The 19,165-nt window shown below is 40.0% G+C and overlaps 1 protein-coding gene across 7 annotated transcripts in view; it reads left to right on the forward strand.

The window, feature by feature from the left end:
• TNK2 (tyrosine kinase non receptor 2) overlaps positions 1-19,165 on the forward strand; it is a 238,558-nt gene that overhangs the window by 148,070 nt on the left and 71,323 nt on the right. For all 7 annotated transcript variants that reach the window (XM_068281242.1, XM_068281243.1, XM_068281240.1 and 4 more), the window contains 2 exons: positions 9,801-9,978; positions 15,029-15,099. In XM_068281242.1, the coding sequence (XP_068137343.1) occupies positions 9,816-9,978; positions 15,029-15,099 (234 nt within the window). In that variant the 5' untranslated portion in view covers positions 9,801-9,815. The remainder of the gene's footprint in view (positions 1-9,800; positions 9,979-15,028; positions 15,100-19,165) is intronic.

Below are 19,165 nucleotides of genomic sequence, written 5' to 3' on the forward strand. Positions count from 1 at the left end.
TTTACAAAGAATCGCGTTTAGTTGCAAAAGAGTTCCCGCAGCAGCATGGCAAAGTGATAAAGAAAGCATGCACTGTTAGGTTTATGCTCTAAGGGCCTGAGCCCACTAACGCAGTTCAGTCTGCTTCTGTACACTTTTCAGCATCTGTAACATTGCTGTGTAACTGAAAAGCAGACACAACTGTGTCAGTGGGCTCAGGACCTAATGGTTAATATTCTGGATGATCATACACACAGCAATCTGATCATGTGATTGATCACGTGAATTAGGAATGAGTGGTAAGACCAGGGTTGGATAGCACATAGACATTCTAAAGATCAGTTATTATTTTCCATCATTGCTGATCAGATTTCAGTTGATGCATCAGTTGTTCATTGTTGAAAGGTTATTTAAAATTCAGCTGACAGTTGCTAGTTCTGACTTTTTTGATTGACTTGAGGTAGCCTGTGCTATCCTTCCACCTCTAGGCCCCACTGCACTGCTCTGCTCCCCCTTCACTCCAGAAACTCCCCCACTACTATGTTCCATGCACCCTCGTTGTACTGCTCTATCCTCCCTCCTTGAGATCTTTGGGCCTCTTTCCTATATGTTCCTTATTGAATACACCCTAGGACCCCCCGTACTTCTTTCTTTTTTTGACCTTATGTTCTCTTGGCATCCTTTTCTTTTAACTTTCTGTTTACCTCCTTTAGTGTATTTTTCCCGTTAGCTGACTAATCGCTGTGGACTAAAAAGTTTGTCACCTCTGTGATTGGACAGCGCATTTGGGTGGGATTTATGAGCATTTCCAGCTCTGTAGGAGATACCAACACTAGAGCTGTGCATGGAGGACAGGCAAGCCTATTATTAGAGTTGTCTCCCAGTCCATTCCAAATGTATTCACAAAACATTCCTAGTCCAGTTCTGTCAGTGGTTGTAGAGCAAGCAGATCATGTATCAGATCATGTGTAGTCATGATACAATCCGAGTCCTGTCTGTGGTCAAAGTGCAGTCCTGTCTACAATCAGTCCCAATCTATTTCAGTAATCCTAGTAGTGCCAGATCCATTGTCAATGGTCAAAGAGCAGTTGAAGTCTGCCAGTTGTCATAATTTGGTTACAGTCTCTGCCAATCATAAAAGTATAGCCTTCTTTTTTTTTGGTGCTCATAATGGTATCCCAGGTTCTTTGGTACTTTGAGTGTTTAGATGGTCAAGGTGCATGTGGTGTGTCTGCTGCTTGTCATGTACATTGATCGATATGCTGTTGGTCTCACTTTCACTCCACAAATTATCAGATTGTCACCACTGCATTACAAAGCTTCTGGATAGTGTCAATTTGAATTAGAAGAAAATATAATAACCAGCGATATTTTGAACATTGCGCGAGTTGTCATTTAGCATTGTGTGCGATAACGACAATCATGGCGGATCTGTACTCCACACAAAGTACCGCGATCACTTGACTTTCCATTAGTGCCTGTCGCGTGACATCGTACATACCCGCCAGCTGGAAGATGGATCGTGGGATGCTCGGCGTCAAGGAGACATTGCTGGATCCATCTTCCTCCATTGGGTGGTCAGTATTTAGCATAAGGGTCCTTTCATACTGCATCAGTTGCATTGTGGAATAATTCTAAATGTCAGCTCGCTGGCCATACAATTCTATGGGGCTGTTCTCATCTCTGGGTGGTAACGGATCGCATTATTGTAACTTGCTGCATGCAGGCTTTGCATTGACATCTATGTCCAGTCTCCATTGCAGTTCACACACATTGTAACATGTATGTTATGCAACACGCACAGTGTGCGTCAAGCCTAAAGCCTAATCTACACGTAGTGATCCGGCGGCTCGATTAGCCGCTGGATCGCCTCTTCCGCATCCCCGCCGCGTCACCGCTTGTCCGCGCATGCGTCGGATTCGATACCCGCTCGTCCCTGCCGGCGCCGCTTATCTTCCGCTCGATTCCCTGCCATTGTCCGCTCGTGGGGAATGAGCAGGGAATCAGCGGCGGCGAGATCGGACCTGTCAGATCTTATCAATCGAGCCGCATCAGCATGGCTAGTGTTTGACCTAGCCATGCAGTGCTGCATTCTCAGGTTCAACTCCCACCCAGAATACTAGCAGCATGGTGCTTTATGGGTGCCAGTGTCATAAATGTGAGCGCACCAGTGGCTGAAGCCAGCCCTACCTGTAAGAACAGACATCGGTATCTTGGCATTTATTTTTCTTTATTTCTACTAAGTGTGCAAAGTGTGTAGCTTCTGTCTGAATCTCCTGAAACTCCTCCTTGGATATTGTGAATTTTGAACAGTGCTCATCTGTCCAAATAAATGGATCAAGTCTCTGCACTCAATCCATAATCTGTAATCAATCTGAGTAGAAGAGTTCATGCTGCCGAAAAATGCACTGGAAGCATTCCAGACTCTGCAGCACAGGCATATGGTTCCAGTTGTATGCAAATGTGAATTGTTTTCTGAATACTGGCAGTGAGTAGGAATTAAAGGCATATTTTTGGACATTTTTAATGTCATGTGGCTTTGAGAATCTTTGCACTTGTTTTACATTTCACCTGATAAAAGGGGAGAGCGTCTATGCAGTCTGACATGAAGACACTTTTCTCGGGAGCTCTAACATGTTGACAGCATGAGATCACAGTGCTAAAAGATCAGGTCAGGAAGAGTGCTTCATTCCTGGTGGAAATGTTGGGGCGTTGGTTCTAACCCTTCTACAGAAAAGAAATGCTGTTACCATAACACTGCTGAAATATATGAGATGTTTCTTCTACTTTGTTAAAAGGAAGGTATAGTGTTCATTTATTGAGGAGGAGGAGGGCATATTTGCTTTATTTATAAATTGTCTTTAGCACTGGAAATAGAAGTTAAAGTATTTTGATTAGAAACATGAAATATTTAAAATGTCAGTTTTGCTTCTGATCTTCCACCAGATAATGTTTATTGGCTGACGAAAGTGCCTTTTTACTGTCCCGGTAAACAGATCTCGACCATTACAAGGGCAAAGTCACCAGACATGTAGACAGGTGACAAGATGGGTGAACTTGCCACATATATACTGTACGGCAGCAGAAACACAGTCCTATGCCTATCAGGAGGGCAGATGTTGGAGAAGGGACAGTCAGTACAAGCACATTTTGTCCCCTTATAGGTCTGTTGATATCATGTCTTCTTACCATAACAAGGTTTCCCATCATGGGCTCCAATATCAGGTATCACCATTTTACCATAACTAATGCCTCCCTCATGCCTAGGGCTGTGGAGTCAGAGACATTTTGGGTACCTGGAGTTTGAGACAGTGATTTCAATAAACTGATGAGTTGGAGTCAGATGATTTTTGTGCTAACTTCACAGCCCTGGTAAGCATTAAACTAAGGAGTCAATGAGTCTGAGCAATTTGGGGTACCTGGAGTCGGAGTTGAAGTTGGAGCCGGTGCTTTCATAAACTGAGGAGTCGGAGTTAGAGTCGGATGATTTTTATACCAACTCCACAGCCCTGCTCGTGTCCTTTCCCAAATAAGAAGTTCCACCATTCTGCCCCTATATAATAAATACCATAATTAAGTCTGTCATGTAGTTGCCATCATTATGTTCCCTTATAATAAATGCCATCAACATATGTCTTTATAATAACTTTTATATAACAAATGTCACTTTTATGTCCTTCCCAACAAGAGCGGCCATTCAGTCCCACCTACACCTAGTGCTGCTGTAATGTGATTCTTACCTCTCCCATAGCAAGTAAAGTCACAGTGTTCCTCCATAACAGATGCCCCTACTACATTCCTGCTACAGCAAACGCAGGAGCAATTTCCCCATGTAGAACCAACATGAAATTTGAACAGCCACAGGCGACTTGCTAAAGGAGAAGATAAATAAGACAGATTCAGCATTTTTTCCTGCTGGTGGTGGGCAGCAGTAGATAAAAGCAATAAAAAGCAAAGGGAACAAGTGGAAGTCCTAACAGAAATGCAGGACACTGCAACTATTTTCTGGAGTGGGAGTCCTACTTGAAATAAGCTTCTTCCAACCTACCGGTAACTTTAATTATTCTTGAGATGCCAAACAAGAGGCATTCCAAGATAATACCGAGTGTATTTTGATACGATTAAGTTAGTATATTCAGTGTCTGGCTTTAGCGTGTTGCCTTAGGAACACTGTTGTATAGTATGATAAGACTACATCTGGCTTTGCAGAGCTGTATGAACATCATTTAACAGTTTAATCGTAAATGACCTTTTCCCCTCATTTCTGGTCATTGTTAATATTAATAACCTTACATTCGGCTCCACTGTGCTGCAGATGTTTCTCCGTATGAAAACAGCAGCCATATGTGACCATTGGAAGTAAACTGTGCCATGTTCTCATAGATGACATGACAATGAATAACAGGATGTTTTGAAAGGGATTCAAATCAGTTGAAGGACAACTACTCTGGAAAAGCATGATTTCCAGTTGTCCTCTGACCTGTAAGGCATAGTTCAGTAAATAGTAATGAGAAAATTGTTTCATGAAAAGTATTTACATTTTCCAGGTATTCAGTCTGGAATGCCCCACTTTGTGAACATTTGGATTCATGCAGCTATTTTTGATGATTTTTTTTAATTGCCCTCATTTAAATCCCCTTTCTGATTTCTAGTAGTGGTACAGAGGCCAGGCGATAACATCACATCGGCCATATGCCTGTGGTGACACCTATGGGAGAGGAATCCGCAAGACCATTCTTAGTACTGTACACTGTACTTTACAGAATTCTTAGGCCCCATTCACACTAGTGCGCTTTTCAGGTGATTTCAGCATCGCTGGAAATTGCTAGCGTTTTGAAAAGCGCTTGTGCAATGTTAGTCTATGTGGCTGTTCTCATTTATGCGTTTTGTGATTTAAAGCGATTAGCGGAAACGCAAACGCGTAGCCTGCAGCATTTTTTGAGCGATTAGCACTTCAATATTAAAGATAGGAGCTGAAAAACACAGAAAAAAACACTTCCCATACAGTGAAAAATCGCTGAAAAACCTCTAGAGGAAAATGCTGGAAAACGCCAGAAAATCGCTCAGCGTTTGCGTTTAGCTATTTCTAGTGTGAATGGGGCCTTACACACAACAAAGAAAGCTTGAGCAGCATAACAGTGATATGGTAGGTGCTAGTAATTATTATTATGTATTTATATAGCACCAACATCTTCCATAGCACTTTACAGAGTATAAATAGTCTTGTCACTAACTGTAACTCAGAGGAGCTCAGAGGAGTGTTTTATTTTTTCCACTAGTAAAAAGGCCCGGCAGTTAAAAACAATGCTGATCGCCCATTCCCCATCGCTGTCTAAAGTATATGCACACAGGGAGATGTTGCTTGCTTGGCAGTTGGAAAAAGCTGTTATTTCCCACAATGCAATGCAGACAGCAAACTGTCAGGTCTGGAAGCACGGACACAGGAACAGAGGATAACGCAGGGACAAGGGTTTTATTATAGAGAATAGCAGTGCATTGTGAAAAAGCTTCAATTTTTCAGTATATAGTATGAAAGTGGCCACAGGGAAACATGGATACCGTACATTGGTTGTCCTTTCAGTTCAACTGAAAGCAACTGATTTAGTGTAAAAGAACCCTAATTGATAAAACTAACTTCCTATTATTATTTTAGGGCTCTTTTCCACTACGGCATTTGCGATGGCTGAATCGCAAAAATGCAAGCCGCTAGTAATTTTCAAATCGCTATGGTTTGCTTTTTAACATAGGAATCGCGGTAGGTCATTTCCACTTCCGCGATTCGTTTTTCACCTGATCGCGCAGCAGAACGATTATTGCCGCGATTTTGCTATGCAGTGCATAGCATAGCAAAATCGCGATCGCAAACGTTGAGAAATTGGGGCGAAATGTTGTACTTTTGCTGAATCGATTGCTAGTGGAAAAGAGCCCTTACTGAGTACTACTAACCTTCCTAACTGACAGCAAATAACTGATTTTCACCTTAAGGCAGGGGTCACACTTGTCTTTCAGTTTTCTACACTTTGCAGAAAACTGAAAGACAAGTGTGACCTCTACCTTACAACAGCTAATGTCATTTATAGAGAAAACTGACAAATTGCGCAAGATGTCAGTTTTTTTTCTGCATGCGAAATCTGCATTAAAGTGTGACCTTGCTTATTGATTAACATGAGTTCTCAGTTGAAGTCAGTTTTTCTGTGCAGAAAACGCGTACGAAAGCCGGTAAGTGTGACCCCTGCCTCAGTTGTCTTTACCCTTGATGCTGAATCCAAGCACCATCATCCTACTGTATATCGTAATCCATATCATCACTGGAACCAAAATCAACCCACAAGCGCTGCAAATTGTAGCCGCATGCAGTATCCAGTTTATTCCTGTGTGCACTCAGGGCCTGAGCCCACTAACGCAGTTGTGTCCGCTTCTGTTCACTTTTCGGCATTGTAACATTTATATGTAACTGAAAAGCGGACACAACTGCGTCAGTGGTCCCAGGCCCTCAAAACACACAGACACACACTACAAGAATTTTGACAACGTGTTTCTGAGCAGCAGTGCCTAGATACACTTTATTTCATATGTCCGGCCAGTTTAGCCCAGTAAGTGATGGTGAAGAATTATTATTATCATTATTATTTATTGTATTTATAAAGCACCAACATATTATGCAGTGCTGCACAGTAGATAAATGGGTTAACATACAAGGTAGGACATACAGGAAACTCACAACAAAACAAGATGATGCAAATTATTTGATAACAGTACAGTGTCATAGGTCAAAATAGAGACTGTTTTAGTCCACCAGAGGGGTGACTGACAGTAAGATTGCATAATCAAGCTGGAAACACTAGGGAGGAGAGCTCTGCCAGAGGCTTACAATCTAAAGGAGAGGCGTACAATCTAAAGGACCTACCCAAAACAGTGTAAGCTAGGTGCCAAGGAGAAATCGTAATAGTTCAGTGACATTTCCCAACATGTGATGGGGGGGGCACAACAACACTGAGATGAGTTCCTTGTGGCTATCTTGTGCACGGTTTGTGCTGGCAGGAAATGCTGGCAGTTTGTAGTGAAGTATCTGCCACACATGGAAGGTAAAGCATGTTGTAGAGGTGCAAAGAGTGTGTCTGTCTCTATACACACAATTTATTGAAACAAACAAGGACAAATAGAAAAATAAATAAAGTACTACATATGTAGGAAATGCACAGTATTTATTTTTTAAGATAATAGTCCATTTTCAGAAAATTATGGTATACTTTTTCGTACAAACATAGACTTGAGTGGCTGCCATGTTTATTGGTTAAGCATCTTTCTTGGCAGAGTAGACTACTTTTAGGCAAAGGCTGATGTAATTTATCCCAAAGATGGGGCATCTAAGGCTTCTTTCTGACAGGAGGCACAACTGTGCGCTTGTTGAACAGTTCAGCGTCCTGTCTGCTGCCCAGAAGTTCCATTCGGGTGCATTTAAAATGCAGCCGGATGGCAGCGGTTGTAACAACGTGGGTTTCAGCGCTTGACATACAGTGGCAGGACCCAGTGGCATGGAACCAGCATCGTTACAGAACCCTAACAAGTGCCTGGCTGATGCTGGAGAGGAGCTGAGAGGCAGTGATTTAATTGCCTTCAGCTAAATGTAGCTATGCATGTGTTGAGAATGGCTCAATCTGAAGAGTCATGGATCTCTCCTTAATCGAAAATCACTTGAAAAGTAGGAAATTATAGTGCTTTCTTATTCCTGACCAGATTTCATAAAAACTCTAACTGAAAATTAGTGAAACCACTGCTTTCACAAGCATTTTACTGCTCAAAGCAGTCTGAAGCCATGCCCAATAAGGCTTTTGATTGATAAACTATTCAAGATTATTCATACATTATGGGTTATGGTGGGTTCAGTTATGTTGGAATCAGCATATAGATCATTGACAAATTCATCAAAGAATCACGTCTGCTGGGAGTACTGACCCCTGTACTACTGACCATTTATTTGTATTTTTTTCACCCATCATGCAGTTGGTGTATTTTTACATTGTTAAATGTTTGTTGTTTTAATTGCAGTATCCATTGGATATTCTACATTAGCGGTTATCGGATTAGTGCAGTAATGCAGACTGATCAACAAATCATAAAATGAAAGTATTTTTAAGTGAACTAGGCCTGACCCGGGAGCAAGGAACAGTGAGGGCAGAGCACAGTACTTTACCAAACAAGATTTATAGGAATAGCTTTAAAAATAATGGACCTATCAGTTATTTATTGTTAAAATAAAAGTAATGTGAAACCGCTATCTAAAGTTCATCACTAGACATATATAATATATAATATAAAAGCTTGTTTTCAACAATAGCGCAACACCCTGTTGCCAGCATAACGCTGTGTACACATGTACTGTACATTTTACCAGTCCTTCATAAATCGAGTCCTTTGTTTCTTTAAAGAAACTAAAGAGTTAAATGGTACTTTTTTTATTGGCTAATATAGATCACAGTTCAGATTTCTTCATTGGGAATGGTGTAATATTAAAGCTGACATTCCTCTTCTTTTAGATTCCCTGACATGGTAATAAATGTGTTATCAGTATGTGTAAAGCATGAAGAATTTCAGTTTCAGTATTACACCATGCCTGACAAAGAAAATGCACTTGATTTTGAAAGCTTAACATTGTAATCTACTCAGCCAGTAAAACTTGAGGAAGGGTTCCACCCAAAAAAGTTTGTGTGCCAACTATGCTCCAATACAGCAGGTTGCTGCATACAGCTTACTGAGTGCTGTGTATTATTTTCTTATTATAGTCTACTCTGACGGTATATTTTATATTATATATGCAATGCCAATGCTTGATTCACAAACATAAAACTTTTCGTACAGAGAAGAGCTTCTGACTGCAGGGACAGATAAAAAGGACAGCAGGTCAACATGTCATATATATAAGTTCTGGGACACTTGATAGACTGTCATTGAGCAGAGACAATAAAACATTATATATACTTAAATGGTTAAACAAAAAGTAAAACCATGGAATATCTAAAAAAAAAAAAAAAAAAAAAAAAATTGAAGTAGAGGGATAGATACTATAGTTTATTTCATCGGTTTATTTTCACCTCAGGTTCATTTTAAGGCATTCAAAAAAGAATCTAAAATGATAATTTGGCTGTTTAGAAATGATTTACTTTATTTGATTGTATGAAATTTTCCTTGCTTTCCTATTTGATGTTTGTATTTTTATGTATCCATGTTTTTTTTTTTGTTATTAGTCTGTACAGCACCACGAAAGATGAGGGTGCTACATAAATCAGCAATATTAATAATAAACATCTCTTCAGTTAAGGTGTTCCAGTGACTGTACAATAGTCAGACAGATGCATGAATGTACTTATGGTACGCATACCCACACCCACCTCCCATCCTATGAAATAGCTGTTGGTGGAGTTCTCCTTTAACTATTTCTTTCAGAAAGATTCTTATTGTTAAGTGTAGGTACACATACTGTTTGCCCACAAATCCTGCAGCCCAGTAGCAGTGTGAAAATTCACACCAAGCTGTTTTCAGAGGCTCACATAAGATAGAAACAGGTCATTCTCCTGACAGTGTTGACAGATTTTATGAACCTAATCTCCTTTAGCTAAATAGTGTCTGTACAGGATCCTGTGCTTCCCACACATCTTGTCTTTTCACACAACTAGTGAACAGCTCTCTTTGCAGTCATGGAATGTATTAAATAGTTCCATGTAAGGTTTACTATGTTAGCAGAGAGCTGAGAAAGAGTTTGTTTTTGAAGCACTTGTACTATGAGCTTATTGTGAATGACGTATTTCTCTTCTTCTCCACAGAGGTTGGGGAGTAGCATGCAGCCAGATGAGGGCTCAGAATGGCTTCTGGAGCTCTTGAGCGAGGTGCAGCTACAGCAATATTTCCTGCGCATACGTGATGACCTCAACATCACGCGACTTTCCCATTTCGATTACGTTAAAAATGAAGATTTGGAGAAAATCGGCATGGGCCGCCCTGGTGAGCACATTTTCAGTAACCCACAGTAAACAATCAGTGTCTATCATTTATTAATCTTTCTACATTATAAAGATGCTGATAAGATGCACCTTACATAACATTCTCTTGTTAAGGAAGCCAAAAGCCAATTTAAGTATTCAAAAAGAATTTGAAAAGGTTTTAAAGAGGTCTATTTAAAGGAGACTACCCTGTTTGGCACTGCTGTCAGTTAAAACTACACTGCGCTTGTGACTGCCTTAGCCTAGTACAGGAGCCGTTTTCATTGGCTCCTGACCTCCTTATCACTATGAGCCAATCACGGTGGTCAGGAAGGGAAAAAAGAAAAAAAGCCTCTTGTCCTTAAAGTGGACCTGAACTCTTGCACAGGACAGAAGGAAAACATAGATAAATGCACCCTGCATGTGTTTAGAGAGTTTCAGCCTGTCTAATTTTCCCTAATTTGTGTCTAATCACAATTTGTAATCTCTCCCCTGTGTCACATGAATGCCATAGGCAGAGATGGCAGATAAGCCCATTTGAAAGTACAAGCTGTAAACATTATGTCTGCTTCCATGAATCAGGAAGTAGAAATAGTGCAGATTTATTTTAGGATTTGTATCAGCTGTAACGGAGATTTTTTTTTGTTTAAAGGTTATTATGCTGTTGTGTATCTTTTAGAGCAGAGAGAAGTTCTGAGCTCAGGTCCACTTTAAAGGGGTCTTAGATGTTGGTTCGAAATGAGTAAATGCAGTTTCATAAGAGTGTTTTCTTTATGCATCATTGAGCATCACTTATTGGACAGAAAAGAAAGCCAATTCCCAGCTGTAAGAAAATAAAAGTATACCCTCATTCAATTGGACATATAAAAATCAGAAATCGCCTGGTCCTTAGCAGTTTATAAAATGAGGTAAATACAGCCTCAGATGAACAGCACGTGACGTACCACACTGTGTCAATACAGTAGAATCTCATTATAGTAAACCTCTGAATATAGTAAACCTCTGAATATAATAAACTCAGTCCTCAGGTCCCAGCAAATGTATCTGTATAAGTATACAATGTATGACCAACTCTGATATTGTAAATTACTTTTCCTCGTCCCTTGGAGTTCAGTATAAAGGGGTTCTAATGTATTAATTTAATAAAAACTTAGTCCCATTTCCTATATGAACTTTTCTCCTAAGTTTTCTCTAAGGAGATATTTTCAGACCTTACCAATAAAATATCTATACAGCACCCACCATGCAAGACAATACTCAGCATAATTGATATTACTTTTTGGCCTACATTTTAGTACTTTTTCCAAGTGCTGGGTGCCGAAGTTATTTTTATATAAGATGAAGTTATCTCCTGGGTGAAAACGCTAATTGGATACGGGTCTTAAGGTGACCATACATTGGTCGATTTGCCATCAGATCGACCGACAGATAGATCCCTCTCTGATCGAATCTGATCAGAGAGGGATTGTATGGCTGCCTTTACTGCAAACAGATTGTGAATCGATTTCAGCATGAAACTGATCACAATCTGTGAAGCTGATCCCCCCCCCCCCCCCCGGCATACATTACCTGATCCGGCCGGCGCGAGTCCCCCGGTCTCCGCTTTCTTCTTCTCCGCTAGGCTCCGGGTTCTGGCTGGCTTCACTTTCTGTCCGGGGAATTTCAAACAGTAGAGGGCGCTCTACTGTTTAAACTTCCTTCCAGGACAGGAAGTGAAGCCAGCTGGAACCCGGAGCCCATCGAAGAAGGAGCAGCGGGGACTCGCACGGGCGGAACAGGTAATGTATTGCCGCTGTATTGCGTCGGTTGTCAGACATTCAAACGCCGCTATCGACGCACTCCCGACCCGCTGGCGATCAAACAAAATCTTCCGCACGAACAGATCGACAGGAATGATTGATTTCGGACATAAATCGATCGATTTCGCAGCAGATTCTATCACAGTGATCAAATATGCTGTATATCGGTGGGAAAATCGTTAGGTGTATGGGCCCCTTTAGGGCCATATGCAATTCACCTTTTTCACCTGAGTTATCTCCTAGGTGATAAAATCTCCCCAAGGTCAGAATGTGAAATGCTCAGAGAATTTGCAAAATTGAGCTAAAGTGTGGCTTGTTTAAAATGGGGAAAGCCCCCTTTCTCTTAAAGAAAATGACATAGCAACAGCTTGTCTTGTGGACAGACAAGACCAAAGTGGACATGTTTGGCCATGATGCACAGTGCCAGGTTTACTGAAACCAAACACTACTTACCAGCACAAACACTGCTCAATAATTGTCAAGCACAGTAGTGGAGGGATGATTATTTGGCCTTGTTTTGCAGCCACAGGACCTGGGCACCTTACAGTCATTGAGTCAATCAACTCCTCTGTAAACCTAAGTATTCTACAGTCAAATACTGTATGAGGCTATCTGTGCAGTAGCTAAGGCTTGAGTCATGCAACAGGACAATGACACCAAGCACACCAGCAAATCTACAACAATTCACTAAGCTTTATTAAACACTTTATCAAACGTTTGATAATTTACCTCGTAGGTAAAATCTAACTTTGAATTCACTATATTTGTTATATATTATAGACTTATGGCAATGGTAGGGATTAGATTGTGAGCTCCTTTGAGGGACAGTTAGTGACAAGACAATATATATATATATAGATATACACTGTACAGCGCTGCGTAATATGTCGGCGCTATATAAATACTAAATAATAATAATAATAATATTTATCATATGTTTTATCGATAAAACGTTCAATAAATCTATAGCACCTTAGTGAATTCAAAATTAGATTTTACCCATGAGGTAAATTATCAAACGTTTGATAAAGTGTTTGATAAAGCTCCGTGAATTAAGGCCAATGTCTGAAAAATAAAAGAATCAAGGGATTGCTGTGGAACAGTCAAATGCTGTGGTGGGACCTTAAGTGAACTGAGCATAAATAAATGTCCATAAATTTCAATGAACTAAAGCAACATTGTAAAGAACAGTGGACAAAGATTCCTTTCCAGTAGGGGAAGAGAGTGATACATACAGAAAAAAAATTACTGTACTTCAATTTATTGATAATAATGGTGGTTCTACAAGTAACTGCATCATGGGTTGTACTTTGTTTTGTTCCCTATTTTGACTTCATTGTTGATACATAATGACGCAATGGAATAAGTTGTGTGTTGCTTCATACCTTAGTTAGGTTAGAGTTGCATATTTTTAGAAGATGCTAAGGACTAGATGATTTGTGCTTATTATGCCCTGTATGTAAAACTTGAATAACCATCCCTACACAGAGGAGAGAGCTCAGCAAAATTCCAAATAAAGATGTAGCTGGACAACTGAAGCAAGAGGGATATAGAGGCTACCATATTTATTTCCTTATAAGCAATACCAGTTGCCTGGCTATCATGCTGATCCTCTTCCTCTAATACTTTTAGCCATAGGCCCCAAACAAGCATGCAGCAGATCAGGTGTTTCTGACATTATTGTCAGATCTGACTGGATTATCTGCATGCTTGGTTTTGGTGTTATTCAGGATCTACTACAGCCAAATAGATGAGCAGAGCTGCCAGTCAACTGGTATTGTTTAGGAGCAAATTAATATGGCAGCCTCCATATTCTTCTTACTACAGTTGTCTTTTGAAGCCCTAGTTTTGGCTAGGGCTAAGTGAGCTAAAAGAATACTGTCATTGTTGTTTATTCCAGTTGCATGGAAACTAGTTTGAGCTATTCAAACATTATACTCTTATTTTCAGTGTATTCATAAGTAATTTGAAATGGAGTACCACAGGTGGTTGAGGGTGTCTTCTCTGTGAGTTCAGTCCTACTTACAATGTGATGCAAATGTAAATATGCTACTGTAGTTTGGTCAGCTGTACTAAATTCAGATTTAGTCACAGTCCTGCCAGTCAACAGGGGCTCGGGGCTGACAAGTTTACTACACCGCATTGTGTGAGTGTTAGTAATAGCACAGTCTGTTCAAACAACAGCTGGACTGACAAAGCTGTGAATGAGTGCTAGCAGCTTAGCTGTGAGACCCACTGTTCACACACAGGTAACATCTGATGCCAAGACGCAGGCTTCATTCAGTGAGCACACATGCGGCAAATCAAATGTGTGATCTTCTAGTGGACTGAAATCTTTTTGATTACAGTCTTTTTTACTTGATTATACATGCCTTTCAGTCTCATGAGGTGATGGCTGGGGTCATAGGTAGCAGCAATTTGTGATTGAAGTTTTCTGTAGCCTTATATTGCATTGGGCAGTACAAAGCTAGCAGCTGCAGCAGACAGATCAGTGTTGGACAAGATTTCTGCTGAAATGTTGTCTAATATCGAACAGTTAGGACTGACCCTCTAAAGGAAGATATAAACAAACATCACTTAAAAAAAGTATTAGAATATTGAGCACAGAGGTAATGATTATTATAAAATGACAGAGTGAGTTCCTAATCAGCTTGATGGAGACCCTTATGAGGCAATGTTTGGGGTAAGGTTACATAGGGGGTTTTTTGAGGGTGACTTGTATTTTATTAGCTTTATGACAAGAAGAGGACCACTACAATATAACGGTACCTCAAACCTTGCCTCATAGGAGCCTCCATCAAGCTGATTATGAACTCAGTCACTATATAATAAATATTACTTCTGTGCTCAATATTTTAATAATTTATTGAATGTTATGCTTTATTATATCCTCCTTTAGAGGGTCAGACCAAATGGTGTTTAACTTTAATTTAGTCAGGTCTTGTGCTTTTGTCATATGAATAGTGTGAAGTGGTAAACCATTTGAAAATACTAAAACAGTGATGATGTTTGTATTGCTGTCTGAATCCTCTCCTCTTTGAGAAGATTCACTGTGCTTTCAGTCTTGGTGATAGGGCCATCTGAATATGAGGATGAAATCTCACCAATGGGTGCCCAAAACGGGATAAAAACCTGACACGTTTTTATCCTTTTTTTTTTTGGTTTATTAAAAGGCACAAAATGTTATGCTTGTAGTTTTACTTTAGTTTATTCTGAAACACATGTACAATAGCAGCATTTCATGGTCATGTCTCTTTTCATCATACTGAACAGGCCAGAGACGTCTCTGGGAAGCGGTGAAGCGCAGAAAAGCAATGTGTAAGCGCAAATCCTGGATGAGTAAGGTGAGTTATCATTGATAATTGCTGGGGCTTTCACATTATGGGGACAGTACTATGTGTCATTTTTAAAAACTACATACAGATCACAAAGTTATGCTGAGACCACGGCCCTAATTCATTATTTATCATTAGTATTCATTATCTTTTCCTCTTAGGCTTCCCCTAGATGTTTTCTTATATGATCTACAAAATACATTTTTAGTACCAAAGAATTAAAAAAAAAAAGTACTAAAAAGTAGGCAAGTAATGCAATATCAAACTTTGGTAAAACTTATATTGAATACTTCTTTTCCTTGCTTGGGGCTGAAAATGTGTTTTATTGATAAGGTGGGAAAACCTCTCCTGTGAGAAAACTCAGGAGCAAAGTTTATTGTATTGAGCCAAAGTTTTGATTTCAAAACAGTTTTCTATTTAAATTGTTGAAAAAGGCAATGGGCAGGTGAAACAGTAATGCTGGGTACACACATTGCAACTTCTCATCCGATCGACGGGATCAAACCAATTATTTTCAACATCGGCTCTTGAGCGATAACTGGATCAATTTTGGGAAGTTATTATGAGAAAAACATTCCCGTAATCGATTGGGAGTAGTTTGGTAGTTTGGACATGTACACATGATGCAACTTCCTTTCAAATTAACAGTCCATGTGACGGGAAATTGTATTGTGTGTACCCAGCATAACGATCGCAATTACCTTTACATGCTGATACAGTACTTCAGATTTTCCTGAAGAAGCTTTGTGATGTACTTGTAACTGATTTACCTACTGGTTTACATTAACAATTAAGAAAAAAATCACAATACACTTAGCAAATTTTATGTTATCCATGACATCTTGATTGTGGGTCCAAAGAAGACCTGGTGTTGAGTGTGCCTAAGAAACAAAAGTTTTAAGGGTCTGCATTTTAACACCGTCTTACATGCCGGCTATGCTTGTGCTGAAGTGGTTTAAGCAGGCTTTTACTCACTCTCTCCACTATAACTGCTGTAATATGAAAAACCCCATCTATCTGGATACATATGTGTGGTTTATGACAGTAACCAATCCCCAGGAGCTGCTTGATGTGGTTTCCTAATGCCCTCAATTGCCCCTTCCTCCAATCACAAAAGACTGGGTAGTGCACATTTGAGCCCTTGCTCAGGAGAACATACATTTCATCTCTCACTGTGGCAGTACATCTCAATATGAGGTATATTTACTATACCTTGATAAACTTTGAATGCTCTGGCAATACATGTAAAGTTTACCCAGGTGTAGTGAATATACTTCAATGTGTTTAATATAGCAAAGGAATGTGTTTTATTACTCTCCAATGAAAACAGACCATAAGCGCAAGTGACACTGCAGGTAAATTGTGCAAATTGCAGCTTCAAATTCACATCAGACTTGATAGCCTTGTAAAGAGGATATGCTGAAACGGCTCATAGAGGAACAGTATTACCAGAAATCCTTTTTGACAGGAAAATGTATATAGTGGAGATTAATAGTTTAGCACACATAAAGAAATCAGGCATGCAGGGCTGGCACCAAAATCAGCTGCCTCAGGTTTGATCTTATAGCAGTCCTGGGCTTTCTCAAAATCTACAATTCAAAAGCATCAATTTTTCTATACATGGCCTTTATAAGGTCCAACTTTTACAGCCATGTTACTAGTGGGAAGACCATAGCTTTAACTTTCCTAATCTTTCTTGCTAAAGTGACAACTCTATCCTTTAGGCTCTGTTCCCATTTGCGATGGTCCATTTAGCACAGAGTGGAGTGGAGCACTTCAGTCTACACTCTGTTTTCTCTTTGCATTCGGTGTGAATGTATCTATGGGCAGCACATTCACTCATCTGGAAAAGCGTAGCAGGTCAGACATTCAAACGCTATAACAAGTGGAAGCAGACCTTATTTCTAGCAATAAGATCTGCTTCCTGTGTTACTCGGGACTGCAGAAAACGTACCGAACCGGTACATTTTCACAACAAATGAGAATCGAGCCTTAGTATCTTGTCCATATTTGTCATAGCTTTCCTCCCAAGTAACAAGTGTCTCTATGGCTGCAGTCACCATTTGCAGAGATCTCCTATCCTAGGAAGATGAAATCTGTTACAACGTCTACTTTTTCTCCATCTGTTTGATGAATCTTTGGAGCAGATGACATGATTTTAGTTTTCTTGATGTTAAGCAGTAGCAAGCTTTGGCACTTTCTTGTTTGATATTCTTGACTAGGCATTTCAATTCTGTCTCAGTTTTAGCCAACAGAGTGGTATCTCAGATTATCTCAGATTGTTAATATTCCTGGTTGCTATTTTAAAACCAAATGAACCGTAGCAACCAGAAGTATTATGTATTACCCCTCTTTACATTAACTACTTTTCAGTCATGCAGGTTAGGTGGCATCTGACCAAGACTTGCTCGCATGGCTTTTAATTTTTGAGTGGAGGTTCTTCCCAGAAAATCACTCATGTTCCCAGGAATGATTGAAGCTAGAATGCAGTATAAGGGCATGTTAAAGCAGCTTATGTTTGGCTTGTCAATGTCTATATTACCTTTTGCCCTGTTCTGTTTTTGTGACAGTCTGCTTTATTACACAGTATGCTCACCTTTAACACTGGCTGATTGACATGCTGTGCTCTCTGTTGGTTGGCTACAGTGTGAGCTGAATCATCCATTCTCTAACCTCTGTGCTGACAACCTTCACCTTTTTTCAGCCAGTGACAGATGCTGTGCTTTGAAAGCTGTGCTCTCTGTGCTGGGCAGTGCAGGACTCTAGGGTTGGGAGCAAGTTAGCTGAACAAATACAGAAAGGGGCTACAGCACTTTAGGAGAGATGGGGGAGCCAGGAAAAGCCAACTGTTCACCACTGCTCCCTGTTGTTCCAGTGCTTTAAGTAGGTGGGTATTAGTATATGATTGAGTTATGATGGAGTCTGAAAACCTCTTTAATAAAAAAAAAAAGTGAGGGCCCGGATGTCTACACCTATCCAGTGGAATGAGTACCTCTTACTCATTTCCAGAAAGAGTCAAAAATAAAAAAACACTAAACTAGTATTTTAACTACTTAAAGAGAAACTCCGACCAAGAATTGAACTTTATCCCAATCAGTAGCTGATACCCACTTTTACATGAAAAATATAATGATTTTCACAAACAGACCATCAGGGGGCGCTGTATGACTGATTTTGTGCTGAAACCCCTCCCACAAGAGGCTCTGGTACCGTACGGTACTCTGGGCAAACTGCCACAATGTAACAATGACACACACAGGAAATGGCTGTTTACAGCTGTCTGTTAAAGCCAGAACAGCTACATAATCTGCCCACAGTAACAATGTCACCATGTAATACATGTCAGAATGTGAATCTGGGAGAGGAAAGATTTTACAATGAGAAAACTCTGACTAAATCATGTATACATAATTATTGTAAAAATTAAGCACCTTTTTATATTAAATTATTTTCACTGGAGTTCCTCTTTAAAGAGGAACTGTCGCGAAAATCTTAAAATTTAAAACACATACAAATAAGAAGTACATTTCTTCCAGAGTAAAATGAGCCATAAATGACTTTTCTCCTATGTTGCTGTCACTTACAGTAAGTAGTAGAAATCTGACATTACCGACAGGTTTTGGGCTAGTCCATCTCTTCATGGGGGATTCTCAGCATGGCCTTTATTCTTTATAAAGACATTTTCTGAAAAAGATGTATACAAAGATGCTGGCCAGCCTCCCTGCCCATTTCACACTTTGTTGGCAGTTGGACGGAGCAACTGCTATTCACTAAGTCCCTTTAAAAATAAAGAAAACCCTGAGATCCACCTATGAAGAGATGGCCTAACCCAAAACCTGTCAGCAATGTCAGATTTCTACTACTTACTGTAAGTGACAGCAACATAAGAGAAAAGTAATGTATGGCTCATTTTACTCTGGAAGGGTGTAGATTTCAGTCAGTCCACATCCACCGTTTCCGTCACTCTCGCCGCTGAATCCTTTGTCTCTCACCGCAGCTCACTTGCTCTGCCTTTCTCTATGAAGGCAGAGCCCTGTGAGCGTTTCAGGAGCCGATTTCATTGGCTCCTGGCCTT

Source organism: Hyperolius riggenbachi, chromosome 4 (assembly GCF_040937935.1).
Source record: "Hyperolius riggenbachi isolate aHypRig1 chromosome 4, aHypRig1.pri, whole genome shotgun sequence".
Taxonomy (NCBI): Eukaryota; Metazoa; Chordata; class Amphibia; order Anura; family Hyperoliidae; genus Hyperolius; species Hyperolius riggenbachi.